At 35.6% G+C, this 27,822-nt stretch overlaps 2 protein-coding genes, 1 long non-coding RNA gene and 1 pseudogene across 6 annotated transcripts; 3 read left to right on the forward strand and 1 right to left on the reverse strand.

Moving 5' to 3' along the window:
- The first annotated feature begins 132 nt into the window (after positions 1-132).
- Positions 133-18,124, forward strand: LOC7481192 (GEM-like protein 5). 3 transcript variants are annotated; one of them, XM_002303725.4, is made up of 4 exons: positions 133-264; positions 16,580-16,975; positions 17,159-17,433; positions 17,696-18,124. In XM_002303725.4, the coding sequence occupies exons 1-4, from the start codon at positions 201-203 to the stop codon at positions 17,903-17,905; spliced, it is 945 nt and encodes a 314-aa protein (XP_002303761.3). In that variant the 5' UTR covers positions 133-200; the 3' UTR covers positions 17,906-18,124. The 3 variants fall into 3 exon arrangements, with proteins under 3 accessions (XP_002303761.3, XP_052307185.1, XP_002303759.2); XM_052451225.1 differs by lacking the exon at positions 16,580-16,975 and having other exon boundaries at positions 201-603; XM_002303723.4 differs by lacking the exons at positions 16,580-16,975; positions 17,159-17,433; positions 17,696-18,124 and adding exons at positions 787-1,061; positions 1,329-1,735 and having other exon boundaries at positions 201-603.
- Positions 386-23,265, reverse strand: LOC127905060 (uncharacterized). Of its 2 annotated transcripts, none has more exons than XR_008058715.1 (3): positions 23,117-23,265; positions 16,907-17,307; positions 386-534 (listed from the first exon to the last, which is right to left on the reverse strand). It is a non-coding gene; the product is annotated as an uncharacterized LOC127905060 (long non-coding RNA). The 2 variants fall into 2 exon arrangements; XR_008058714.1 differs by lacking the exon at positions 386-534 and adding an exon at positions 603-764 and having other exon boundaries at positions 17,137-17,307.
- Positions 22,168-23,939, forward strand: LOC7481191 (GEM-like protein 5). Its single transcript, XM_002303724.4, has 3 exons — positions 22,168-22,784; positions 22,968-23,242; positions 23,511-23,939. Exons 1-3 carry the CDS (start codon positions 22,388-22,390, stop codon positions 23,718-23,720), a joined length of 882 nt encoding a protein of 293 aa, XP_002303760.2. The 5' UTR covers positions 22,168-22,387; the 3' UTR covers positions 23,721-23,939.
- LOC112327012 (GEM-like protein 5) lies at positions 23,724-27,822 on the forward strand (annotated as a pseudogene).

The raw sequence follows: 27,822 nt of genomic DNA on the forward strand, positions 1-27,822 counted from the left end.
AAGAGGCTGAACACGTTCTTGCTAATCTAAAAGGTTGATCTTTCATCTTTCTTCATTGCAAAGAAAACGAAACCGTGTCTGCAAAATTATATATTATGGATAACCCATGAATTGAACTTCTATAAATCAACAGTTTATTAGCACCAATCAAACCATTAAATCTTCCAAAGAGTTCTCACTGAATAAGATAACCAATCTTGATGTGCCGTTTTTTGTGTTTTCCCCCTTTACCTTCCATTCAATTCCATTTAGTAAAGATGACAGGCACTCCTCAAGAGACAGAAACCCAACAAGTATCATCTGCCACTGTCACGGAGGAATCCCACCCTAATGATCACCCACCAGCATCGGATGAGAAACCCAATAAATGGGGCACCCACATCATGGGACCAGCAGCAGCTCCTAACGTCCACCCTGACAACCAACAGGCTGCCTTATGGAATGCCAGTGAGCACCAGCAAATCCCCGAGCACCCATACCTGGTTTATACTCCCATTGACAAATCAGAAAAGTCAACCCAGAAATCTTTTGAACCTGTGATCCATAAGTTTCAGGAATGGGGCAAGAAGGCAGAGACCGTAGCCCGTAACATGTGGCACAATCGTAAGTTGATGTTCACAAACCATGAAATATTAAATTTAGCTAATTGATCATCACTGTGACTGTGACCATGATAGAGTAGCGATTTTCTGGCATCAAAGCGGACAACAAATTTAGTTCAAGTGTATCTTCCAATCTTATTTCTGATCTGTTTTAACACGCACCTGCACATACACTTTAATGCAGTTAGCACAGGGCCATCTGTGCCACAAACTGCCTGGGGTAAGGTAAACCTGACGGCGAAAGCAATAACAGAGGGTGGCTTTGAGTCTCTCTTCAAGCATATATTTGAAACCGATCCTAATGAGAAGCTGAAGAAGACTTTTGCTTGTTACCTCTCAACATCTACTGGCCCTGTTGCCGGGACGCTCTATCTATCAACTGCTCGAGTCGCGTTCTGCAGCGACCGTCCTCTGTGCCATACTGCTCCTTCAGGGGAGGAGGCCTGGAGCTACTACAAGGTAAATACATCGCTAGACACCAAGTCGGATAGATTTTACCACATTCATAGCTATTATTATATATAGTTAAGCTCTGTTAAATTCCAAACAAAAGGTGAAGTTGAGAGAAATCGTGCATCTATAAAAGGGTAGTTCACGGAGATACAGCAAAACAAAACTAAATATATTTGGCAATCAAAGCTCAAACTAAATTTTCTATCTTGCTATAGTCATCCGTGTATATCATGGTAGTACTTAATGAATTCAATAATAACTTATTTTGAGCAGGTTATGATACCCTTGGACAAAATAAGCACAGTCAGCTCGGAGATCATGCTGGAAAATCCATCAAGGAAGTACATTCAAATTGTCAGCACCGATGGGCACGACTTCTGGTTTATGGGTTTCGTTAATTTCGAGAAAGCCTTGCAAAATCTATCAGAGAGCGTGTCGAGTTTCAAGGAAGCAGGAATTGCAATTCAACCAGTTGTTGCTTAGCCAATGATTGCATTTGGAGTTGAATCCTTCAAAATTTTGATTTTCACTGTTTCTAGTGGATTTATTGTTTGTTGCCTGAAGGGAGCTTTCCTTTAGTCTTCCTCTTGTCATTCTTTTATTCTTGTCGCACCCTACATCGCGACAACCTTAAAAATTTATCATGAAATAAAATGGATTTCTGGTATCCTGTTTTTTAATGGGGAACGGTTTTGTTTAAGGAGTCGCCACCTAGTATTATGGTCACTAGAAACCCTAACTGGTCAACAGAGATTCTATGGTACGAGACTGGTTACGTAAAAGGAAAGATACTATCACCCCTTAAACGTCCTGCCTGAGGCAGGCTGCATTGCTGGTTTTGTCATAAATTGCTAACATTTTGTTGGTTTATGTTATGATGGTTTGTGTGTAATATTCCTGACTCTGACGCTAGTGAATATTTAACTACAGATATTTCCAACTCTGGCGTTGGTAAATATTACGCGGCTATAAAAACAAAATAAATCTAAATCAGTATTTTTTATTCCTGACTCTGGCGTCAGTGAATAAACAAATCAAATAAATTTATTTTTTACGCATACACATTTTTTTATGTAACTAAATAAAAGTAAAATACAATAAAATAAAATAAATTTACATCAATATCTTTATTCCTGACTCTGGCGTCAGTGAATAAACCAATAAATTTATTTTATTTTTGCATTCATATTTTTTATTTTTATGTAATTTAAATAAAATACAATGAAATAAATTTGAATCAATATTTTTATTCTAACTCTAGCATCAATGAAAAAAAAAATTCATATTTATTTTTTTATTTATACATACACACATCTTTGTTTTTTTGTTTTGTTTTTTTGGACTGGGCTGGACCCAGCCAGCCCGGCCCGGGTCACTGGCCCAAGCCAGTGACCCGGCTGGGCAAAATGTGGAGCACGCGTGAAGTGATTTCACGCGTGCATTCACTGTGCGAAGGTAGTACAGTGTTCTTTGATCATTTAATTTCAAAGAACGCAAAGGGATGAAGAGCTGGCGTACCTGCTTCTAGAGTGGCGAAGATGGCTGCAACGCTGGTGGTGACTTTCGCCTGCTTGATACCTTTACTTCTGCCTTCCCTTTTTGCTCCTGTTTCCACGGTCTGCTTTCGTTTTCCAGCAGATTTTGAGATAATGAAGGAACCGAGAACGAAGGTGCCGGCTTCTGTGGATACTGATTTTTGGGTCGTTTTCTGCAGGGATGAAAGCAATGGCAGAACCCATTATCCTCTCCGTGTTGTTCCTCTGCTTTTCTTTTGTTTCAATTCGTGCTCTGCCTTCCCCTGTTTTCTGGTTTTTTTCTCTGGGTTTTGCTCCAGTTCTCTCCTCTGGTTCTTTTTTTTCCCCCCTGGTTCTGTTTTTTTCGTCTAGGTTTAGCTTGAGTTTTTCCTCGGTTTCTCCTTCAAACCCCCCTGCTTTTCTTCCTCTGTTTTCTGGGTTTTTCTTCTCTGGTTTTTCGTTTCCCCCCCCCCCCCCCCCCTCTCGCTCTGGGTTTTTCTTCCCCTTTTATAGAGACCCAGCAGCTTGCCTCTAACCAGTCCTGCCTTTGCAGGACTGTTATCTTCCACGAACGAGATCGTGGGCAAGAGACGTGGTCCACGATTGGATCTGTTGCAGATTTTCAGGTCTCCGGTTGAATCGGGATGAAGAAGATCACACGACTGTTCCACCAGCAATGGCGACGTTTCGGCTAAAAGACACATTTTCATTTTGACCCCTGCTTCTTTGGAAATTCGGCAATTGGATCTCTAAGCAATTAAAAATTTATTTTAATTTTGCCCTTTTGGATTAATTTCAATTAAATACCTAAATTATAACACTGTTTACAAAACAGTCCTTAATTCCCGGATTGTTCAATTTGGCCTTTAATTAAATCTTTAACTTTTAATTCTTTCAAAATTGATCAATTAACTCTCAAATTTTATAATTACATCCCCAAACTTCAAATTTTGTGTTGTCTTAACCCCATTGTCAACTATATTTAATTTTTATTATTTTGTTCAAAAATTGGGTTAAGACAGTTGCCTTCTCTTTATAATATTTACAATACAAAGACATTGAAAAATTTCATTTTCTTGAGCTTTGTGTGGTAAATTTATAAAAAAAAAATGTAGACAAATTTTTTTTTGTTTTTGTTTTTTTAAGTCTTGAAAACTTCGAAAACATATGACTTTTACAGAGAGAACAGGTCATTTGGAAGACAGCCCATTTTTGATTTTTTTGTTTTTTTTTTTGAAATGAATCAAATTGTTTTGGGCATCCAGCCCGATGATAAAAGAAACGCGAAGAATTTCGCGAGTGGTCTAATTGTTCCAGGCGACCTGCCCGATAAAGAATAAAACGCGAAAATGGTTTCGCAAGTGGTCTAATTGTTCCAGGCGACCTGCCCGATGATTGAAAAATACGAGGATTTTTCATGATGATCACATTGTAATGGGTTACCTGCCCAGATGGTTACATTGTAATGAGTTACCTGCCCAGTGAACAAATACGAGGATTTTTCAGGATGGTACATTGTAATGGGTTACCAGCCCAGATGGTCACATTGTAATGGGTTACCTGCCCAGTGAAAAAATACGATGATTTTTTCAAAAGAAGACGTGATAGGGCTCGAAGGCGCATTGTTCAATAGATGGAAGCTCGAAGGTAATGAGGGCTCGGAGGCGCGCTCAAAAGGAAATGAGAGCTCGAGGGCGCACTCAAAAGGAGGTAGGGTTAGGAAAGGCATTACCTTTAATGGCCGAGGACTCGAAGGCGCACTCGAAAAGAAATGAGGTGAGGGCTCAAAGGCGCACTCAAAAGGAGGTAGGATAGGAAACACACTACCTTTGATGGTCGAGGGCTCGAAGGCGCGCTCGAAAAGAAATGAGGTGAGGGCTCGAAGGCGCCCTCAAAAGGAGGTAGGATAGAAAATGCACTACCTTTGATGGTCGAGGGCTCGAAGGCACACTCGAAAGGAGGTAGGGTAGGAAACACACTACTTTTGATGGTCGAGGGCTCGAAGGCGCACTCGAAAAGAAATGAGGTGAGGGCTCGAAGGCGCACTCAAAAGGAGGTAGGATAGGAAATGCACTACCTTTGATTGTCGAGGGCTCAAAGGCGCACTCGAAAGGAGGTAAGGTAGGAAACGCACTACCTTTGATGGTCGAGGGCTCGAAGGCGCACTCGAAAAAAAAAATGAGATGAGAGCTCGAAGGCGCACTCAAAAGAAGGTAGGGTAAGAAACGCACTACCTTGGGAATGGAAAATGAAAGGTGGTGGAAAAATACAGAGATTTTTCAGGTGGCCTAATTCTCATTGGCGGCCTGCCCAGGTTGAAAAATTCTCAAAAGTGAAAAATTTTCAAAAGCAATTTCAATGTTCGCCATTTCAAGTTGGCCTTCCACTTGATGAATTTCGTTAGAATTTTCTCTTATGAAATTTGCAAAACTTATTGTACAATGTCTCAAAGTTTAAATGATATGCATGCATCTTTACCTGATTTGAAATATAGGCCCCCCATTTCTTCGTAGTCTTCTTGTTGCTTGGTTGGTGAGATCTTGTCATCTTTATCGTTTGGCTTTCTAGCCCACTCGAGTTAGCCCATATAAGTCTTTTTCCAGATTTGTTTGCACAACTCAAGCTTTGTGGTGCCCATCGTGACCCACTTGCTTGCTAAAGATTTTCTGACTCGTCAAATAATTTGAGAGGATCATTCATTACCCCTCGTCTCACTGCTAAAAACATTCGGTGTCACTAGTTGAAAGGATCAATCTGTCTTTTATAAACCAAAATGCCCCCTTGTCTTGTTGAAGGAAATTAACATCTCCTTTTCTAGAATTTTTCCTTCTAAACACAATGTTGCCCCCTTGTATTGGTCATTGCCCCTAAGTGTGCTCTGTCAGCGACTTAGACAAATAATGGTTTTAAGAGGTCATTCTTTCATTTCTCTCCTTTTCAGTTTGGTGAAGGAATATGGGTCTAGAATGAATCTTGAAATCTTGATCTTGCATTTTGAAAACAAAAATTATTTCGATGTGAGTCTAAAACAATTTGCTTTTGAAATCTTGCAACTCCTTGGTTATTTTCTTTCTTGGAAAAGAGATTATTTGCTCTTGTGTTTGGCAATGAGGTCTTCGGTAAAAATACGTCATGAGATGACCTTTTGTTTTTATAGGTTTTCAAAGTGGAGGGCTCGAGAAAAAGCTCGAGGTTTTGTATGAGAAAAACTTGTCTCTTTTTTAACACTCATTTTTATCAGCATGAATAATAATGAGTAGTTTGTTCTTGATATCATGAGTTTTATGAAAAGTATTCTTTGCATTTTGAGAGCATTGTTTATTGTTCTAGGTTGCTTGCTTGCTTGATTAGAAAGGACTTCTACAGGCACGTAACGTAGGCTGTGGTTTTTGGCTATGAAAAAAATGATTCATAAGGCTCAAAGAGTGTTTCAGGGTTTCAAAGATTGAGGATCACTATCAACAGTTTAATTCTTGATGTCATTCATATTTTCTTTTGCCGCTCTTTTTTGATTTGCTGCTTTTTATTTTTTTTATTGCTTTGCTAGGACATACTCAATTTATCTTGGATGTCACTTTTTGTAGTCATTTGAGCATGCCCCCTAGCATTTGAGTTTCTTGAGCTCTTATGCCTTTTTGGCTTTCTCACGGCCTTTTCTCTTTTCTCAATGAAATTTTCTCTTGCCCCCTAGTGTGGAGTGTGATCCTAATCGGGATTTATTTCATGAAATAAAAATTATTCAGGCTAAAAAAGAGATCGCAAGGGATGTACTTATTTCAGAATGTGAAAGGAATAACAAAGATGACATTTCCTCATTTCAAGCACAAGTAGTTAAGATCAATAAACTGTGACCTCATCCAGTATGATGGTTTGGTCTTTGCAAAGATGCATTTCATGAATCATGAGCAACGAGTTCACTACATACCATTATTCATACATTTAAAAACTCATGATTCAAAAGTCATAGGGTAAGGGTGTTTATTCACTTCTTTTTTTTTCTTTTTTTTTGGTTTATAATTTAGTCACCTTAATGACAGAGTTGCTTGATTCACTTGTCATTCTACAAGTAGAATGTCAAAATATCATTTTTGAATAAACCTCAAATTATTTTTTGAAATCAAAATGCCAGATCAATTTTTCAAAACTCCAATAGGGGAACTAATTTTGGTAAAAGAGATGAATTGCGTCTATGAGACTACACGAGGCTTTAAAAGTGTATTCGTGAGTTCTTATAAGAAAACTCTCTTAAGAAGATGAATAATGTTTGGTCGTAAACACAATTGAATGACAAACTCATTATTTCATTGAAACTTTAGAAAAGAAGTTCAATAACAAAGAACTTATGCCAACATCTTGGGCTATGAAAATTGGCTTGGTAACACATAAAGGGGCTAAACATTTAGCAATCATTGATTGGAATTTCTGGAATCTTTCAATCATTCATTCTCCTCAACAAGGGCATCTTTTCAACAATCAATTGAAGTCATATGTAGATCATTCTCGACCTAATATCACCATAGCTTTCTCTTCAAGATAGTTGATTTCTGGGAGTCGGCGTGAAGAAATTAGCTATAAGAACCATAAAAGTCTTGGCCACCCCCTTCAGTGAACCCGTTCTTCTCAGTCGGGTTAGCAATCTTACCTAACCCAATGGCTTGTTCAATCCTTTCAACTATAACAACCAGGTCAGTGAAATGTTGTGCAGAGCTTCTAACCAAGTATTCAAAGTACGGAGCTTTAAAGCTGTTGGAAAATAAACTGATCATCTCTTTTTCCAACATAGGAGGGTTAACTTGTATAGCTACCTCCCTCCATCTTTGAGCGTATTCCCTTATGGACTCCTTGTTGTCCTTCTCCATAGCTTGTAAGTTTAACCGATCAGGGCCCACGTCTATATTAAACTTATATTGCCTCCTGAAGGCATCAACTAAATCCTTCCATTTTTTAACCTTGGTATTGTCCAACCGCATATACCAAGTGAGGGCAACATCACTTAAGCTGTCTTGAAAGAAATGAATCAGCAGTTTCTCATCATCAACCACCTCAGCCATTTTGTTGCAGTATGCTTTGAGATGAGTTATAGGGCATTGAGTTCCCGTATATTTGATAAATTTTGGCACTCTAAACTTTTTGAGAATGACAACGTTAGGCACCAAACACATCTCAGCAGCCTTTATAGGATCATGTAGGCGAATTCCCTCAAATGCCCTCATCCTTTGCTCTAGGGCAATGAATTTGTTCAGATCATCTTCTTTTACCATCTTGCCTTTTTTAGATTCCTTCTCGTTTGCTCCCGGATTCTGTGGAGTGAAGGGATTTACGAGCATAGGTTCAGGCTGAGCTATATGTATTGCTTTTTCGAATTTGTCTCTCAAGGCCTGTTCGAGTAGACTAGTAAGCCTTGCGACTTCTTCTTTAATATTGTCCACCTCTTTTTTGTGTTGGGCTTTCAACTGGGCTCTTTCTTCGTTTTCCATTTGTCTTTTTCTCAAATGATTGTTATAGGTAGGTTTCAATAGGGAACCTATAATTCAACCTGGGAATGTAAATCATGCAATTTATGCAAAAATGTTGATTCAATAAAAAATGCGTATGAAATGCGGACTCGCCCTTCACGGGGTGACAAACTAATAGGAAGATCCTAATTGTTGAGTGCATCAAGGGGTTGGTCATTATCTAGTTTCAAAGGGTTTCTCGCATGCTCAGTGATCGTCCTTGAAAGGTCGATATGAGGCTTACAAGTAGTGTGAAAATAGAGGCCCTGACTAATATCAGTTTGGCATATTAACCACTTCCAAGTAAACAATCAAGCGAGAGCTGGATGGTTTCACGAGTCTTACCCAAGCTAAAGCCGTTGGGGTACCGTTACTTCCCCACATATCCTAGATTTTCAGGTGTGTGCTCTTAACGTGATGCATGACAATATAAACATGGATGCATGCTAAAGCAATAAATGCAGGAAAAATAAACAAATAAACACAACAAACAAACATTATAGCAATTGACAAACAAAAGGCAAAGCTTAGTCCATTAGTCCCAATGGAGTCGCCATTCTGTCGCACCCGACATCGCGGCGGCCTTAAAAATAATATGGTGGAATAGAATGGATTTCTGGCATCCTGTTATTTAATGGGGAACAGTTTTGTTTAAGGAGTGGCCACCTAGTATTATGGTCACTAGGAACCCTAACTGGTCAACAGAGATTCTATGGTACGGGACTGGTTATGCAAAAGAAAAGATATTATCACCCTTTAAACGTCCTGCCTGAGGCAGGCTGCATTGTTGGTTTTGTCATAAATTGCTAACATTTTGTCGGTTTATGCTATGATGGTTTGCGTGTAATATTCATGACTTTGACGCCAGTGAATATTTAACTACGAATATTTCCAACTCTGGCGTTGGTAAATATTACGCAGCTATAAAAAAAATAAATCTAAATCAGTATTTTTTATTCCTGACTCTGGCGTCAGTGAATAAACAAATCAAATAAATTTATTTTTTACGCATACACATTTTTTATGTAACTAAATAAAAGTAAAATACAATAAAATAAAATAAATTTACATCAGTATCTTTATTCCTGACTCTGGCGTCAGTGAATAAACCAATAAATTTACTTTATTTTATTTTATTTTTGCATGCATATTTTTTATTTTTATGTAATTTAAATAAAATACAATGAAATAAATTTGAATCAATATTTTTATTCTGACTCTGACATCAATGAATAAAAACAATAAATTCATATTTATTTTTTATTTATACATACACACATCTTTGTTTTTTTGTTTTGTTTTTTTGGACTGGGCTGGACCCAGCCAGCCCGGCCCGGGTCACTGGCCCAAGCCAGTGACCCGGCTGGGCAAAATGTGGAGCACGCGTGAAGTGATTTCACGCGTGCATTCACTGTGCGAAGGTAATTAAATTACCTTCGCACTGTGTTCTTTGATCATTTAATTTCAAAGAACGCAAAGGGATGAAGAGCTGGCGTACTGCTTCTGGAGTGGCGAAGATGGCTGCAACGCTGGTGGTGACTTTCGCCTGCTTGATACCTTTACTTCTGCCTTCCCTTTTTGCTCCTGTGCCCACGGTCTGCTTTCGTTTTCCAGCAGATTTTGAGATAATGAAGGAACCGAGAACGAAGGTGCCGGCTTCTGTGGATACTGATTTTTGGGTCGTTTTCTGCAGGGATGAAAGCAATGGCAGAACCAATTATCCTCTCCGTGTTGTTCCTCTGCTTTTCTTTTGTTTCAATTCGTGCTCTGCCTTCCCCTGTTTTCTGGTTTTTTTCTCTGGGTTTTGCTCCAGTTCTCTCCTCTGGTTCTGTTTTTTTCCCCCCTGGTTCTGTTTTTTTCGTCTAGGTTTAGCTTGAGTTTTTCCTCGGTTTCTCCTTCAAACCCCCCCTGCTTTTCTTCCTCTGTTTTCTGGGTTTTTCTTCTCTGGTTTTTCGTTCCCCCCCCCCCCCCCCCCTCTCGCTCTGGGTTTTTCTTCCCCTTTTATAGAGACCCAGCAGCTTGCCTCTAACCAGTCCTGCCTTTGCAGGACTGTTATCTTCCACGAACGAGATCGTGGGCAAGAGACGTGGTCCACGATTGGATCTGTTGCAGATTTTCAGGTCTCCGGTTGAATCGGGATGAAGAAGATCACACGACTGTTCCACCAGCAATGGCGACGTTTCGGCTAAAAGACACATTTTCATTTTGACCCCTGCTTCTTTGGAAATTCGGCAATTGGATCTCTAAGCAATTAAAAATTTATTTTAATTTTGCCCTTTTGGATTAATTTCAATTAAATCCCTAAATTATAACACTGTTTACAAAACAGTCCTTAATTCCCGGATTGTTCAATTTGGCCTTTAATTAAATCTTTAACTTTTAATTCTTTCAAAATTGATCAATTAACTCTCAAATTTTATAATTACATCCCCAAACTTCAAATTTTGTGTTGTCTTAACCCCATTGTCAACTATATTTAATTTTTATTATTTTGTTCAAAAATTAGGTTAAGACAATCCTCTTCTATCATGTATTCTTTTCTTTGATTGTTGTTTATGTAGTTATGTAGATTTTTGAAAACGGAGTTGCATTTGGATATATTTTCTGATATACTTTTCCGCATCCAACATCGTTTTCCATTTCTTAATTTGCAAAAGCCTTAACAGCATATATTGCCCCTTATATTTATATATTTATAGATAGATTATAAGTTCAAAATATCCTTTTTTCAACAAGAATTTTAAATTCTAATTCATTAAGAATTTTAATTAACTAGCTATATAAAAATTTTAAACACATTTTTTTTTATCTTAACAATACTTTCCTTAAACTAATATTCTTAAAGACTCATTTAGAAATAAAAGGCTCTTTCTTAAATAGGATCTTCTAGAGTTCAAACACTAAGAATTTTTCGGAACTTCACAAACGAAGCCAATTCGAGGATGTCTTTTTTTTTTTTTTTTGAGAAAGATATGCAAGTCTTCAATATCTTGATCTGATAATTTACGGATAACTAGAATAAGTTCTTCAAAGGCAAGTTTTACTTTTCATGTGCCATTAAAAAAATACCATACTACCTCATCTAAGATCCTCGACGTCCCTTTGCTGAGGTTAGTTATAGAAAAAATAGTTGTTATTGTTGCAATAACTATTGCAACTTTTAAGGGGCTACTAATGATGTGTTGTGTTGTTGGAAAATTTATCTAAGAATATGGTTACATGGACATGTTTGAAATCAAATTAAAAGGTAGTCTACTTACTTTTTCGGTTAAAATTTTTTGAAAGTTTAATCTTTAATATAAGCAATTTAATATAGAACATTAACATGATTTTAAAAAATATAGACGAATGAGAAATTGATCTAAAAGAATTCTTGGTTAACATATTTTTGTGAAACCAAAAACTCTATTCCACTTAGAAAAGAAACATAACCTTTTTTTATGTTTATTAAATAAAAAATTGAGAAGTTAAAATTAGATTCAAAGGGTATCAAAGCTTTTAAAGGGGAGATATCTTAAGCAAATTGAGGTTTAGGATTAAGAGAGTGCTTGACAGTGTGGTCGGTTGCTTTTCAAATAATTTTTTGTGCCGAAATGCATGCCAATAATTTTTTTTTATTTTTTAAAAATCATTTTTAACATCAGCACACCAAAACGATCCAAAACATACAAAATATATTAAATTTTAGCAAAAAAAAAATTAAATTTTTTTGGGAACACGATTTGCATCGCGTTCCCAAACATATTCTAAATCTACACATGTGTGCGTCTAGGCCTGGACAAGGGTTTAGGTTTATTGTAAAATAATTTTTTAGTTAACAAAATATTATTTTTTTCCGACTAAAATTTGGACTTGATCTTGGTCCATAAAGAATATTTTTTTCAGCCTAGCCCATTGCTTTGTCCATTTAATGAAAGGAAAGATCTCATAAGTTTTTCCAGAACTCTTCCAAGGTTTCATGAACAAATTTTTCTAGCTCAAAAGTCACATGATTTAAATAAAAATATTTATATTTAATTCTAGTTTATTGTGGGTAATTAAAGTTATTAGTAGAGGATGTCCATTAACTTTTGGTTTCTAAAATTATCTATAAAAAAGAAGCTGAAGAAGAATGTTTGGGGTTAGTTAATTTTGTATTGTTTTGACAGAATTTGACACTTTTTTTCACCTTATTTTCCAGCATTGTGTTCGGGTTTTAAACTTTTGTTTTTCCTCCCAAAATTTCTTCAAATCTAGAGCTTAGGTTCTATCAAACCTGATATCGCGGTGGCTTCAAAATAAATTCAGGATTTCTGACATCTTATTCTTTTGGGGGGAATGTCTTGTTTAAGGAGTCGTCACCTAGTATTAAGGTCACTAGAAACCCTAACTGGTCAACAGAGATCTATGGTACGAGACTGGTTGTGACTTGAGAATGTATTAGCACCCCTAGCGTACCCTACCTAAGGTAAGCTGCATTGCCGGTTTTGTCTTAAATTGCTAAAAATTTATTGATTTATGCTATGATGGTTTACTTGTAATATTCCTGACTCTAGCGCTAGTGAATATTCAACTACAGATACTTCCAACTCTGGCGTTGGTAAATATTCCGTAGCTATAAATTTAACTCACTATTTTTATTCCTAACTCTAACATCAGTAAATAAAAAAATAAAATAAATTTATTTTATTACGCATTCACATATTTTTTATTTTTTATGTAGCTAAAAAAACAAAATACAATTAAATCAGTATTTTTATTCCTGACTCTGGCGTCAATGAATAAACCAATAAAATAAATTTTTTTTACTCATGCACATATTTTTTATTTTTTCTAGCTAAAACAAAATACAATGAATGAAAATAATATAAATTTAAATTAGTATTTTTATTCTTGACTCTGGCATTATTGAATAAATCAATAAATTTATATTATTTTTATTCATGCTTACACATATTTTTTATTTTTTTATTTTTTATTTTTGGGCTTAGCCCAACTTAGCTCATAAGGGCTGGGCTAGACCCTGCCAACTCGGCCCAGTCAATGGCTCAAGCGAGTGACCTGGCTGGGCCACATGAATCACGCGTGCATGAGCAGGTAAATTCAAAGTAAACGGCAAACAGCGAATTAAAACGAAAAGCGGGGAAAAAGAGCAAAAGACTTACCTGGTTCTTTTTGCAGAAAATTTGCGCGAGATTGCTGAGGGCGACGCTCCTGCTTTCAAGTTTCCTCTTGCTCCTTCTACTTGTATTTCACGTTCTATTTCCTTCCTGTTTCTCTATTTCTGCTTGTCTTTTTTTTTTTTTTTCGTTGCTCTGTTTTCCAGACCCTTTCTTGTTTGCATTCTGTCACCCTGGATAAACTTTAATTGGACCTTGCATTTCAGCGCATTTTATGAAACAGTCCCTGGTTTCCGAATGTTTCATTTCAGTTCTTAATGACTCTTCAAACTTCTAATTCTTTCAAAATTATCCCTGAAAAAATCAATTAAACTCCCTACAGTATCACTGCCTTTTCAATTTGGTCATTGTATTTTATTTTCTTTTAATTTTGACTCAAATCAGCCTCAAACTTTGGTATTGTTTCAATTAAACCCCTAATTTCATTAATTAAAACAAATCCAAGTCCCATTAAGTCTCAAAACTTGTCAATCCTTCAATTAAGCTCTTGATTTGATTAATAAAACTAATCTAAAGTTTAATTAAATCCCAAAACTTCCAATCATGACGCCTTTAATCCGAATTTTAATTTATTCTTTATTTATTTATTTTTATTTGTTTTTCATCATTATTCTTTCATCATTTTTTTTTCATCATTTTTCAGTAAATAAAATAATAATAATAATTAAAATAAAAGGGTCAAAATTTAAATTATGACAGGTTCAGTCATTGTACAGGTATTATTAAGTAATATTTTATTGGTTCATTGGATATTGTTTAGGAGTCCATTAAAATAAGGTGTTGATGTTGTAATCTTGATAAATTTATTGAAAAAAGTCCTATTGCATTAAGTGAGGAGTAATAAAACCTTAAAGAAAAAAAATTGATCATCAACAGTAATAAAACTTGATCAATTTTAAAGTATTTTAAAAAATAAGTAATTATTTTTTGTTTTGTTTTAATTTATTCAAAAATATGTTGTATGACTAGTATGCTTGCTAAGACCTTATTTTTATATCAATATCAAGTTTGATATAGGTTTAGAATGCATGTTAGAATCTTTTATATATAAGCTTTTTGTTATGATAGAAAATTTACCATGATCTAATGAATTTCATGATTGTAAACTAAGCATATATGCTTTTGTCTTAATTATTATTTTCTAATATTTTTGGACAATCTTAACAGTTGCTACTATTGCTGTGCATGTTTTGAAGTTGCTGTCGCTGGAGTTTTTTCTGCTGTTGGTATGACTGATCTTCTGCTACTGCATGTAACTTGTTGATGCTATGTATTTCCTGTTGTGTTTGTAGAAGGCTGACTCATCAATTGAGGCTACTAATGTGTCTGTGATACTATGAAAAATTGAATAGAAAAGGACAACATTATCCTTTAATGAGTAATTATAGGTGACTATGGTTGACATATATATATATATATATATATATATATATATGGATTTTTAAAAAAATAGTAATAATAATTAAAATAAAATAATTAATTAGGTTTTCTATTATATCCTTTTTTATTTATTAAGGGTATTATAAGTAACAATGTGTATATTAGTAATTACATAATAATTTGGAGTATAAAAAGAAAACAAAACCTTAAGGAGTGAATGTCATACTAATAGTTTTAGATTGATAGAAAATAATTGGAAGTGTTTTTATATGTTTTTGATAGATGAATTTGAAGAAATAATGAAATTAAGGAATTGAAAAAAAAAATAATGAGTTAGTAACTTTATACCACTAAAATCTAGTTTTTCAATGAGTGTTATAATCAAGATTTGATATCTAATTATAATATACCATAAATTTTTCAATTTAATTAATAATTATAATAATTAAAAATACACAATTTTAATTTATAATATTTGAATTTATAAAAACATAAAATGTTTGAAGCGAATAATGCAATCCACCATATTTAAAAAGTATATAGCTAAAATTTATTTATTTTTATTTAGAAAGTGTTTGAAAGTATGGTTATAATTGTTTTATAAAAATTATTTTTTTATTTTTTAAAATTATTTTTTATATCAGTACATCAAAATAATTTTAAAAAATTAATAAAATATTAATTTAAAAAAATAATAAAAATAATTTTTTAAAAAAATATTTTTAAAACATAAAAATAAATTGAAATTTAATATATTACGTGGGTGCATAAAAAAAAATGTCACATGCTTCGATAATTTGCATGTAATGTATGTACGATTTGTCATTAAAGCTGATGAATATGTTACATCAACCAACCAGGGATGTCCTAAGTCGATCACATCTTGGTCAAGACCCTTTAAATAGTCAATGATCAAAAAGGTCTCCTCACCCATTCATGGATGCCATGTCATACCCAACCAGCAAACTTTTTCTTATGTGGCGGATTGTAAAAGCCACGAGACACAATATGACACGTCAGCACCCAACCATTTCGAATTTACAAATCAAGTCTTAATGATTGGATTTAGATGTATCATAAAATTTAATATTTGAACAGTTATTTATCAATTTTTATTTTTATTTTTTATTTATTTTTGAAAAATTATTTAGAGAAAAAAATAAAAAATAAAATACATTCACAATTGTAATTAAAATTAATTAAGATGTATGTAAACTGATCCGGATACTAACATTAAAAAAAAAAAATCATGTACAACTTCTAGTTCCAGTCCAAAAAACCGAAGCAAATAAAAATTTTAAAAGAAGGGAGCACTAATCCCGTGGTGCTATATTTGAGTTCATGTAAAGGGTAGACCGTAATCTTTGTAACTGGTCAACACGGGGGTGCTAAAAGAAGGGTCTAGAAATTATTGACAAGTGCACCTATTGATTAGAAATTGATATTAGCAACATGCAACTAGATATAGTTTTTTTTTGCTAATCTAGAAATATCCTACATTGTCATCCGTCTTCAAAATATCCTACATCTGGGAAGAGCATAATTCAAAATATTAAACTAGTATTTTTTTAGATATTTTCCATTCATGTTAATTTGTTGATGCAAAGCAGACAAACCTTCTTTTCTATCCGTGATAATATCAAGCGGAGCTTTGACAATGGCACCCGTTTTCAAAATATCTAGAAAGAGCATAATTTATATGGCTGGCTAAGAGGCTGAACACATTCTTGCTAATCTAGAAGGTTGATCTTTCATCTTTCTTCATTGCAAAGAAAGCGAAACCGTGTCTGCAAAATTATATAATATGGATAACCCATGAATTGAACTTCTATAAATCAAAAGTTTATTAGCACCAACCAAACCATCAAATCTTCCAAAGAGTTCTCACTGAATCTGATAACCAATCTTGTTCTGCCGCTTTTTGTGTTTTCCTCCTTTTACCTTCCATTCAATTCCCCATTTAGTAAAGATGACAGGCACTCCTCAAGAGACAGAAACCCAACAAGTACCTCCACCACCACCATCTCCAAAGGCTGATCAAGAGGCAGAATTCCATGAACCAACCTCATCTGCCACTGTCACGGAGGAATCCCACCCTAATGATCACCCACCAGCATCGGATGAGAAAACCAAGAAATGGGGCACCCACATCATGGGACCTCCAGCAGCACCTAACGTCCACCCTGACAACCAACAGGCTGCCTTATGGAATGCCAGTGAGCACCAGCAAATCCCCGAGCACCCATACCTGGTGTATACTCCCATTGACAAATCAGAAATGACAACCCAGAAATCTTTTGAACCTGTGATCCATAAGTTTCAGGAATGGGGCAAGATGGCAGAGACCGTAGCCCGTAACATCTGGCACAATCGTAAGTTGATGTTCACAAACCATGAAATATTAAATTTAGCTAATTGATCATCACTGTGACTGTGACCATGATAGAGTAGCGTTTTTCTGGCATCAAAACGGACAACAAATTTAGTTCAAGTGTATCTTCCAATCATATTTCTGATCTGTTTTAACACGCACCTGCACATACACTTTAATGCAGTTAGCACAGGGCCATCTGTGCCACAAGCTGCCTGGGGTAAGGTAAACCTGACGGTGAAAGCAATCACAGAGGGTGGCTTTGAGTCTCTCTTCAAGCATATATTTGAAACCGATCCTAATGAGAAGCTGAAGAAAAGTTTTGCTTGTTACCTTTCAACATCTACTGGCCCTGTTGCCGGGACGCTCTATTTATCAACTGCTCGAGTCGCGTTCTGCAGTGACCGTCCTCTGTGCCATACTGCTCCTTCAGGGGAGGAGGCGTGGAGCTACTACAAGGTAAATACATCGCTAGACACCAAGTCGGATAGATTTTACTACATTCATAGCTATTATTATATATAGTTAAGCTCTGTTAAATTCCAAACAAAAGGTGAAGTTGAGAGAAATCGTGCATATATAAAAGGGTAGTTCACGGAGATACAGCGAAACAAAAATAAATATCTTTAGCAATAAAACTCAAACTAAGTTTTCTATCTTGCTATAGCCATCCGTGTATATCATGGTACTGATGAATTCAATAATAATTTATTTTGAGCAGGTTATGATACCCTTGGACAAAATAAACACAGTCAGCTCGGAGACCATGCTGGAAACTCCATCAAGGAATTTCATTCAAATTGTCAGCACCGATGGGCACGACTTCTGGTTTATGGGTTTCGTTAATTTCGAGAAAGCCTTGCAAAATCTATCAGAGAGCGTGTCAAGTTTCAAGGAAGCAGGAATTGCAATTCAACCAGTTGTTGCTTAGCCATTGATTGCATTTGGAGTTGAATCCTTCATGCCCTTCAAAATTTTGATTTTCACTGTTTCTAGTGGATTTATTGTTTGTTGCCTGAAGGGAGCTTTCCTTTAGTTTTCCTCTTGTCATTCATTTATCCTCTTCTATCATGTATTCTTTTCTTTAATTGTTGTTTATATAGTTATGTAGATTTTTGAAAACGGAGTTGCAGTTGGATATATTTTCTGATATACTTTCTCCACCCACCCACCGCATTCTTAATTTGCAAAAGCCTCAACAGCATCGTGAACGGAGTATAGCGGGCAAATACTTAAAAGACTCCTCAAAATTCGAGTTTCTATGAATGAAATGCTGTCACCATTAAAGAAAAGAAAAAAAAAGAGAGACCCGGATGGCTTGTCATTTTAGGGCTTCAATTCTATAATGGGCTCATTTCTGTTTTTTTTGTGAACGTTAATATTTGCGAGAATTGGAATTCCAAAGAACGCCGTGATTTGATCTTAACATTAATTCGTAGTATTGTCTTTCCATTTCATCCAAATAATTTCAAATGGTCAACGAAAACAACATGACGTGATCAAAGAAAATCTAAGGAGGTTTATCCAATGTGCAAGTTGAGATAATCCCTCTGCAGTGGGCAGTGTCGTTGAAAGGAAAACTTTTGCGCAGCCAAAACCGTCGTAATTTGATTGCTAGAGCACAGGAGGTCTGTCTAAAATGAAGTTTTTTCAGCAAATGCTAAGAGCAGAGAATCCATCCCCACCGCCGAAAGTGAATTAATAGCGGAGTTGCAGGCTGCCACCACAAATCATTGGAAAGTGAATCACAAATAAAAGTTAAAAAGATCCATGTCGGTGGCTACTTAACAAATCAACCGATCGGGCACTATATCGGCAAAGGATATGACAAATCAATTGTAGAGAAAACAGACAATTGCTTCCTCAAGCCCTAATTAGTATTAATACTAATTAATCAGCTTGAGTTTTAGCAAAACACAAATCAACCTATTGCTTAGAAGCTAGGGTTGCTACAAGAACTCCTACCGGAGGTGAAATGGTAACTTTCGAAGACAGAGATAATTAAGAGTACGCAAATGCATAGTTGAATTCGAATAGGATCAGTTTATGAGGTCCCTTTGACATGATCCCATTAAATTAAAGGTTGCTGATAGCATATTCGGATATTTAAACCGATCGTGGGATATTATTTTTTAATTTATGACATAATTATTTTTATTATAACATTTATTTAATTTTTAAAATTTACAAGGATTTGTTTAGTATAAGAATCATAACTATCAAATAAAATTTTATCCGTATTCTTTTATGTCTTGTTTCTTTTATTTTTATTATATTTTTTTTTTATCCTGAGACAAAAGTATCCTTTAAGTTAGACACCATTAATTAATTACATTGCTCTTTATAAAATAAAAAGATTGTGGGATTGAAATCATTATTCAGAACATTAAAAAGTTCATGTAAGAAGTAGAAACTCTGATGAATCCATAAAATTATTCCTTATCAAAGACTACGCTCAAAGTTAATTTATAAACTGATGGATTTGAGTATAAAAAGAAGAATTCAATACAAAAGTATCTAATTTTAAAATTTATAAATTGACTCATTATCTTGAAGATAACATGGTCGAGGAGAGAGTTGAAATATAGTTTCAATCTTTTAAGAATAAGTTCAATTTCTAATATTTAACTAAGGATGAGTATTTTTTGCAAGTAGTAGGGAATGACAAGAGACACTATTTTTCTTTTTAATTATATGACATAAATATTTTTATTATAATATTTATTTAATTGTTAAGATTTACAAAGTTTTTGCTTAATATATGAATTCTAATGCTAGTTGAATTCATGTAACTATCAATTTTCCTAAATTAAGACTAAAAATAGGGATGTTTAACTTATTCTTTTATTGAAAATTATTAAATTCCAAACTTATTAGAGTTTTATCTATATTTCTCAAAAATCTCAGCTATAACCTTAGAATTTTAAAATCCTAATTTTTATTCACTCTAGATATTACATCATAAACAAAAACAGCCAGGCTGTTAAATTTATTAATGGTGTCTAGCTAGAAACCTTCTCGATTCTTCTCCTGATAATTTCAATCGGCCAAAAAGTTATTTGGCATTGCCACCTGTTCACCTGGATAGTCCTCCTCGGAAGAGTCATATGTCTAACAGGGACACTTTCAATCTAGGAAGGTTGATTCATCTACTTTCTTCAATTCACCAAAAAAAAAAAAAAACTGCTTTCTTCAATACAAAGAAATACTTGCGTGTATAAAAACAATCAAAACTCACGAAAGACTTTGGAGAGGAAAATTCAATATTGCACGGCTAGTTTTTGCTCTTGCCACATCTACCTTCCATTCAGTTCTAGTCGGTCAAAATGACAGCTCACCTCAACAGGCACAGCAACATGATGTACCAGTCCCAGCATTATCAGCTCCCAAAGCTACAGGAGCAGAGTTTCATGAGCCACCCTCATCGTCCACTGTCACAGAGGGTCCGCCGCTTCAACCACCACCAATATCGGATGAGGAAACCAAGAAATGGGGCAGCCACGTCATGGGACCACCGCCAGCGCCTAATGTCCACCCTGACAACCAATGCTAATCATGTGCGGAACACGTAATATGATGACTACTTAAATAAATAAAAAATACTAATGAATATTCGAGATTCAACGATTTAGACATGGATATCGATGTTTCTTTTTAATAGATAATCTATAGTTTACAATTATTTATTTTGGATATGGATAAGATGAGTTAGATATAAATATCTTTTTTTTAATAGATAATGAATAGCAAATGATTATTTATTTTGGATATATATATATATATATATATATAATATTAAAAAAATCTAAATATTCTACAAATACATCAATATAATATAAATATATATTTTGAGTTAGATTAAAGCGAGTTTGGATCAGATTTTACAATATTTATATTATATTTATTATCCATAAAGTAAGGTAACTATATAAAAAAAAATTCATCCATTTATGTTAGGTAAATATTTATCGAGTTCAGATTAAACTATAATCACTATTCACCCACCTAATTATTGCTTCAATTTCCTTTTGTTAGGCAAACCTTCTAAAAATCCCCAAACTTTGAAACGAGTTTAGATTAGATTCACAATAATTAAATCCGAAATGTAAGAATGAAGTCTCAATCAAATCCTTCATTAATGATATTAAGTAACACTCGAGGATGGTGTGATTTTTTTTTTAATTTTTTTATTTACAAAAACAAGCAAATTTTCTAAGATTTTTACTTTTGAATCACGTGAATCTCACATGTAGACCAAACTTTATATATATAATACAAAACTCTTGTATTTATTGGTATAATTTATTCTCGTTATCCCATGATTACTTAATCATTACATTAACCTAGATTAACATAATGATTTGATTGAGAATTCATTAATACATAGAGGATTTAATCTAGATGAAAAATATATTTAGACCTAACCAAGATTAGCCCTATAGACTGAGGGCTTTTTTGAGGTTTCCTCCATAATGTTGCAAAACATGATTTAATTTTATCAATCTTAGAAAATTAAAACAACAGGAACCAGCATTGACACAACCAAACAAATGCAACCCCTTTCCAGTTTGGCATGGGGAATTATAGTTTGATCCCAATAATTTTAAGTTTTACCTTTTTGGTTTTTTTTTTTTTTGGTTTCACATTTCTTTACTAAAATTCATTTCTTTTACCTTCCAATTCATAAACTTTGAAATCAGAAAAATAGTAATAAAAAAATAAAATAAAAAAGAGAAAATTATTGATTAACTACATTTCTACCATTAAAAATATCGATTTTGGTGTTATTAAATTTCTTTTCATGAAAAAAAATATCATTAAAGTATTTTAATAGATTTTTAAATAAAAAATACTTGAAAAAAATATACATATTTCAATATTAATCAATACCTTAGGTTCCTGTTCATTTTAAAAAAGAGAGAGATGTTGCTTTCGCCTGATGACATGTTTGGGTATTTCAAAGCAAAGCAGCCAAACCTTCCTTTCTTACCGTGATCATGAATCGGTCGACAAGCGATAAATTAATATTTTTTTAGATATTTTGTTACTTCGTTGATGCAAAGCAGACAAACCTTCTTTTCTATCCGTGATAATATCAAGCGGAGCTTTGACAATGGCACCCGTTTTCAAAATATCTAGAAAGAGCATAATTTATATGGCTGGCTATGAGGCTGAACACATTCTTGCTAATCTAGAAGGTTGATCTTTCATCTTTCTTCATTGCAAAGAAAGCGAAACCGTGTCTGCAAAATTATATAATATGGATAACCCATGAATTGAACTTCTATAAATCAAAAGTTTATTAGCACCAACCAAACCATCAAATCTTCCAAAGAGTTCTCACTGAATCTGATAACCAATCTTGAACTGCCGCTTTTTCTGTTTTCCCACATTTACCTTCCTTTCAGTAAAGATGACAGGCACTCCTCAAGAGGCAGAAACCCAACAAGTACCTCCACCACCACCTAAGGCTGATCAAGAGGCAGAATTCCATGAACCAACCTCATCTGCCACTGTCACGGAGGAATCCCACCCTAATGATCACTCACCAGCATCGGATGAGAATCCCAAGAAATGGGGCACCCACATCATGGGACCAGCAGCAGCTCCTAACGTCCACCCTGACAACCAACAGGCTGCCTTATGGAATGCCAGTGAGCACCAGCAAATCCCCGAGCACCCATACCTGGTTTATACTCCCATTGACAAATCAGAAATGACAACCCAGAAATCTTTTGAACCTGTGATCCATAAGTTTCAGGAATGGGGCAAGAAGGCAGAGACCGTAGCCCGTAACATGTGGCACAATCGTAAGTTGATGTTCACAAACCATGAAATATTAAATTTAGCTAATTGATCATCACTGTGACTTTGACCATGATAGAGTAGCGATTTTCTGGCATCAAAGCGGACAACGAATTTAGTTCAAGTGTATCTTCCAATCTTATTTCTGATCTGTTTTAACACGCATCTGCACATACACTTTAATGCAGTTAGCACAGGGCCATCTGTGCCAAAAGCTGCCTGGGGTAAGGTAAACCTGACGGCGAAAGCAATCACAGAGGGTGGCTTTGAGTCTCTCTTCAAGCATATATTTGAAACTGATCCTAATGAGAAGCTTAAGAAGACTTTTGCTTGTTACCTCTCAACATCTACTGGCCCTGTTGCCGGGACGCTCTATCTATCAACTGCTCGAGTCGCGTTCTGCAGCGACCGTCCTCTGTGCCATACTGCTCCTTCAGGGGAGGAGGCGTGGAGCTACTACAAGGTAAATACATCGCTAGACACCAAGTCGGATAGATTTTACTACATTCAAAGCTATTATTGTATATATAGTTAAGCTCTGTTAAATTGCAAACAAAAGGTGATCAAGTTGAGAGAAATCGTGCATATATAAAAGGGTAGTTCACGGAGATACAGCAAAACAACACTAAATATCTTTGGCAATCAAAGCTCAAACTAAATTTTCTATCTTGCTATAGCCATCCGTGTATATCATGGTACTAATGAATTCAATAATAACTTATTTTGAGCAGCTTATGATACCCTTAGACAAAATAAGCACAGTCAGCTCGGAGACCATGCTGGAAAATCCATCAAGGAAGTACATTCAAATTGTCAGCACTGATGGGCACGACTTCTGGTTTATGGGTTTCGTTAATTTCGAGAAAGCCTTGCAAAATCTATCAGAGAGCGTTTCAAGTTTCAAGGAAGCAGGAATTGCAATTCAACCAGTTGTTGCTTAGCCAATGATTGCATTTGGAGTTGAATCCTTCATGCCCTTCAAAATTTTGATTTTCACTGTTTCTAGTGGATTTATTGTTTGTTGTCTGAAGGGAGTTTTCTTTTGGTTTTCCTGTTGTTATTCATTTATCCTCTTCTATCATGTATTCTTTTCTTTGATTGTTGTTTATGTAGTTATGTAGATTTTTGAAAACGGAGTTGCATTTGGATATATTTTCTGATATACTTTTCCCACCCTCCACCGCATTCAACATCGTTTTCCATTTCTTAATTTGCAAAAGCCTTAACAGCATCATGAACGGAGATAGCGGGATAAATACTTAAAAGACTCCTCAAAAGTCGAGTTTCTGTGAATGAAATGCTGTCAACATTAAAGAAAAAAAAACAGAGAGACCCGGATGGCTTGTCATTTTAGGGCTTCAATTCTATAATGGGTTCATTTCAGTTTTTTGTGAACGTTAATATTTGCGAGAATTGGAATTCCAAAAAACCCCGTGATTTTATCTTAACATTAATTCGTAGTAATGCCTTGTCATTTCATCCAAAGGGTTATCAAATGGTCAAGGACAATAACATGACGTGATCAAAGAAAATCTAAGAAGGTTTATCCAATGTGCAAGTTGAGATAATCCCTCTGCATTTGGCATTGTTGTTGTTGAAAGGAAAACTTCTACGCAGCCAAAACCGTCGTAATTTGATTGCTAGAGCACAGTTTATAGTCTAAGAAACATGATGGACTCTTCAACCTAAATATATTCAGATAGGACCGTCTAAAATGAAGTTTTTTCAGCAAAACGCCGGGATTCTGATATTCAGGTGAATTGGTAACTTTCGAAGACAGATAATTAAGAGCACGCAAATGCATAGTTAAATTAGAATAGGATCAGTTTATGAGGTCCCTTGGCTGGACCCATTAAATCAAGGTTGCTGTAACATATTCGGATATGTAAACAAAAAACAGCCAAGCTATTAAATTAATTAATGGTGTCTATCTATAAACTTCGATTCTTCTCCTGATAATTTCAATCGGTCAAGCGGCCAAAAAGTTCTCTGGCATTGCCACCTGTTCACCTAGATAGCCCTTCTCGACAGAGCATGTGGCTAACAGGCTAAGGATGTTTCCACTCTAGAAGGCTGGTTTATCTGTTTTCTTCAATGCAAAGAAATACGTGTGTGTAGGCTGTAGAACACCCAAACCTTGAAACCTCTATATTTAGACAGCGCTCTATAAGCTCCATAAAAACAATCAGCCTTTACAAAGGAAAATTCAATCTCGCACTGCTAGTTTTTGCTCTTGCCACATCTACCTTCCATCCAGTTCTAGCCGGTCAGAATAACAAGCACGTCTCAACAGACACAGCAACATGAAGTACCAGTCCCACCATTATCAGCTCCTAAAGCTACAGGAGCAGAATTTCATGAACCACCCCCATCGTCCACTGTCACAGAGGGTTCGCAGCTTCATCCACCACCATTATCGGATGAGGAAACCAAGAAATGGGGCACCCACATCATGGGACCACCAGCAGCACCTAATGTCCCACCCTGACAACCGGCAAGCTGCCTTATGGGTTGCCGTTGAGTACCAACAAATCTATTAGTATCCTTACGTGGCTTATACTGCTGTAGAAAAATCAGAGAAGTCAAGCCATAAAATCTTTGAACCTGTGATCCATAAGTTCCATGAATGGGGCAAGAAGGCAGAGACGATAGCCCGTAACATCTGGCACCACTGTAAGTTGATACAACAAATCCTAAATATAGCTAATTTATTGTGAGCAATCGTATTTGAGCACGATCAAGGTGAACTGAACATCAAACTTTATTTCAAGTACAAGTATGTTTGCTGATTATCTATATCTAAAATTCCAGTGAAGGCAGGACCGTCTGTTCCAGAAGCTGCTTGGGGTAAGGTACGTAAACCTGACAGCGAGAGCACTAACAGAGGGTGGCTTTGAATCTCTCTTCATACTGATATTTGAAACTGATCCTAGTGAGAAACTGGAGAAGACTTCTGCCTGTTACCTATCAACTTCTACTGGCCCTGTTACTGGATCCCTCTATCTATCAATTTGCTCGAGTGGCTTTCTGCAGTGATCGTACACTATGCTACACTGCCCCTTCAGGCCAGGAGGCATGGAGCTACTACAAGGTAAGAATATTTGAAGGCACAAATTCTTATTACTACATTTATAGTTATTTTCATAATGGATCTCCATTGAATTGCAAAGAAATGCAAAGGTAGGAAAAATCTGACAAAAACAGGTACTTACAGAAATAAATCAAGAAGCTAAACATTTCAATATATTATATTATCGACACATTAAAGCTCGATCTAAAGTTTGACGATGAAAATGTTTATTTAACAGCCATTTGTTTTTTCCCTAATTCTTTAGTACCATAATATGTCCAATATCATTTGTCGCACCCGACATCGCAGCGGCTTTAAAAATAAATCTTGAATATGAAAAAAAAAACAGATTATCTGGCATCTTGTTCTTTTAGGGAAAATGTCTTGTTCAAAGAGTCGCCACCTAGTATTTTGGTCACTAGGAACTCTAACTGGTTAACAGAGATTCTATGGTACGAGATTGGTTACGTAAAATGAAAGATATTATCACCCTTTAAACGTTCTGCCTGAGACAGACTGCATTGCTGGTTTTGTCTTAAATTGCTAAACGTTTATTAGTTTATGCTATGATGATTTGCTTATAATATTCCTGACTCTGGCGTCAGTGAATATTCGACTACGGATACTTCCAACTCTGGCGCTGGTAAGTATTACGTAACCCAAAACAAAAATGAATGGTGTTGCTGACTCTAGCTCTTTAATAAACCAAATAAAAATAATTTAAATATATGCATGGATATTTTTTTATATATATATGTTTATATTTTTATATTTTCTATTTTTTGGGCTGGGCCCAGCTCAGCCCACATGGGCTGGGCCCAGCTCAGCCCACATGGGCTGGGCTAGACCCAGCCAGCCCAGCCTGGTCACTGGCCCAAGCCAGTGACCCGGCTGGGCCACATGAGGCACGCGTGATCCAAATCACGCGTGCCTGGCCTTTGTTAATTAATTCAAAACAGGCGATGAATTAACGAAAACCGGGGAAAACAGAGCAGAAGACTTACCTGCTTCTTTTGCAGAGAATTTGCGCGAGATTGCTGAGGATGACGCTTCTGTTTTCGAATTTCCTCTTACTCCTTATGCTTGTATCTCACGTTGTATTCCTTTCCTGTGTCTCTATTTCGGCTTGTTTTTTTCGTTTCTTTGCTCTGTTTTCCAGAACACGTCTCTACTCTCTCACGGCCAGTTTCCTCTCTCGTTTTTCTTAGGACAAAATTGGTGAGGGAAGCCTATTTCTGGTATGGGAGTTCTGTAGATAAACCTAAAATTTCCTGTGCTTTGCTTGTGTTTCTTTTCTTTTCGGTTTCTTTCGTCTCTCTCCCCCTCTCTCCCTCTCACCAACCTGTGTTTTTTCGGTGCTCATTCGTTTATATAGGGTCCGGCGGGTCAGTAACGGGCGGCATGCTGAGGGTCGACAACCATTAAGGCACCCATAACTGAAATCAACGGACGGCGATTACTGCTGCAACGTTTCCCAGCTTTTATTGCAGAAAATGGTTACTGGCTTGAAGAAGAAGAAGATGAACAACGTCCCTTTCAAAACGACGCCGTTTGGAGATAAAAGGTGGCCATTTTACGTTTTGACCCCTGGTTTCAAAAGTCTTGTAATTAAGCCCCTGGTTTAAACTGTAATTGGCCCTGCATTTCGGTGCCTTTTACAAGTTAGTCCTTGGACTTTAATCTGATGCAATCGTGCCCCCAATTAACCCCAAACTTTGCTATTTCTTCAATTAAGTCCCTGATTTCATTAATTTAATTAAATCCAAAGTCCAATTAAGTCTAAAACTTATCAATTCTTCAATTAAGCCCCTGATTGGATTAATTAAATTAATTCTAAGCTTAATTAAGTCTCAAAACTTATCAATTCTCCAATTAAACCCTTGATTGGATGAATTAAATTAGTTTCAAGCTTAATTAAGTCTAAAAAATTATCAATTCTCCAATTAAACTCTTAATTAGATTAATTAAATTAA

Source organism: Populus trichocarpa, chromosome 3 (assembly GCF_000002775.5).
Source record: "Populus trichocarpa isolate Nisqually-1 chromosome 3, P.trichocarpa_v4.1, whole genome shotgun sequence".
NCBI lineage: Eukaryota > Viridiplantae > Streptophyta > Magnoliopsida > Malpighiales > Salicaceae > Populus > Populus trichocarpa.

Coding starts and splice junctions, on each gene's coding strand:
- LOC7481192 (XM_002303725.4), top strand. CDS start 201: ATGTGCCGTTTTTTGTGTTTTCCCCCTTTACCTTCCATTCAATTCCAT. Junction 265..16,579: donor CCATTTAGTAAAGATGACAG/GCACTCCTCAAG, acceptor TAAAGATGACAG/GCACTCCTCAAGAGACAGAA. Junction 16,976..17,158: donor CCGTAACATCTGGCACAATC/GTAAGTTGATGT, acceptor ACTTTAATGCAG/TTAGCACAGGGCCATCTGTG.
- LOC7481191 (XM_002303724.4), top strand. CDS start 22,388: ATGACAGGCACTCCTCAAGAGGCAGAAACCCAACAAGTACCTCCACCA. Junction 22,785..22,967: donor CCGTAACATGTGGCACAATC/GTAAGTTGATGT, acceptor ACTTTAATGCAG/TTAGCACAGGGCCATCTGTG. Junction 23,243..23,510: donor AGGCGTGGAGCTACTACAAG/GTAAATACATCG, acceptor TATTTTGAGCAG/CTTATGATACCCTTAGACAA.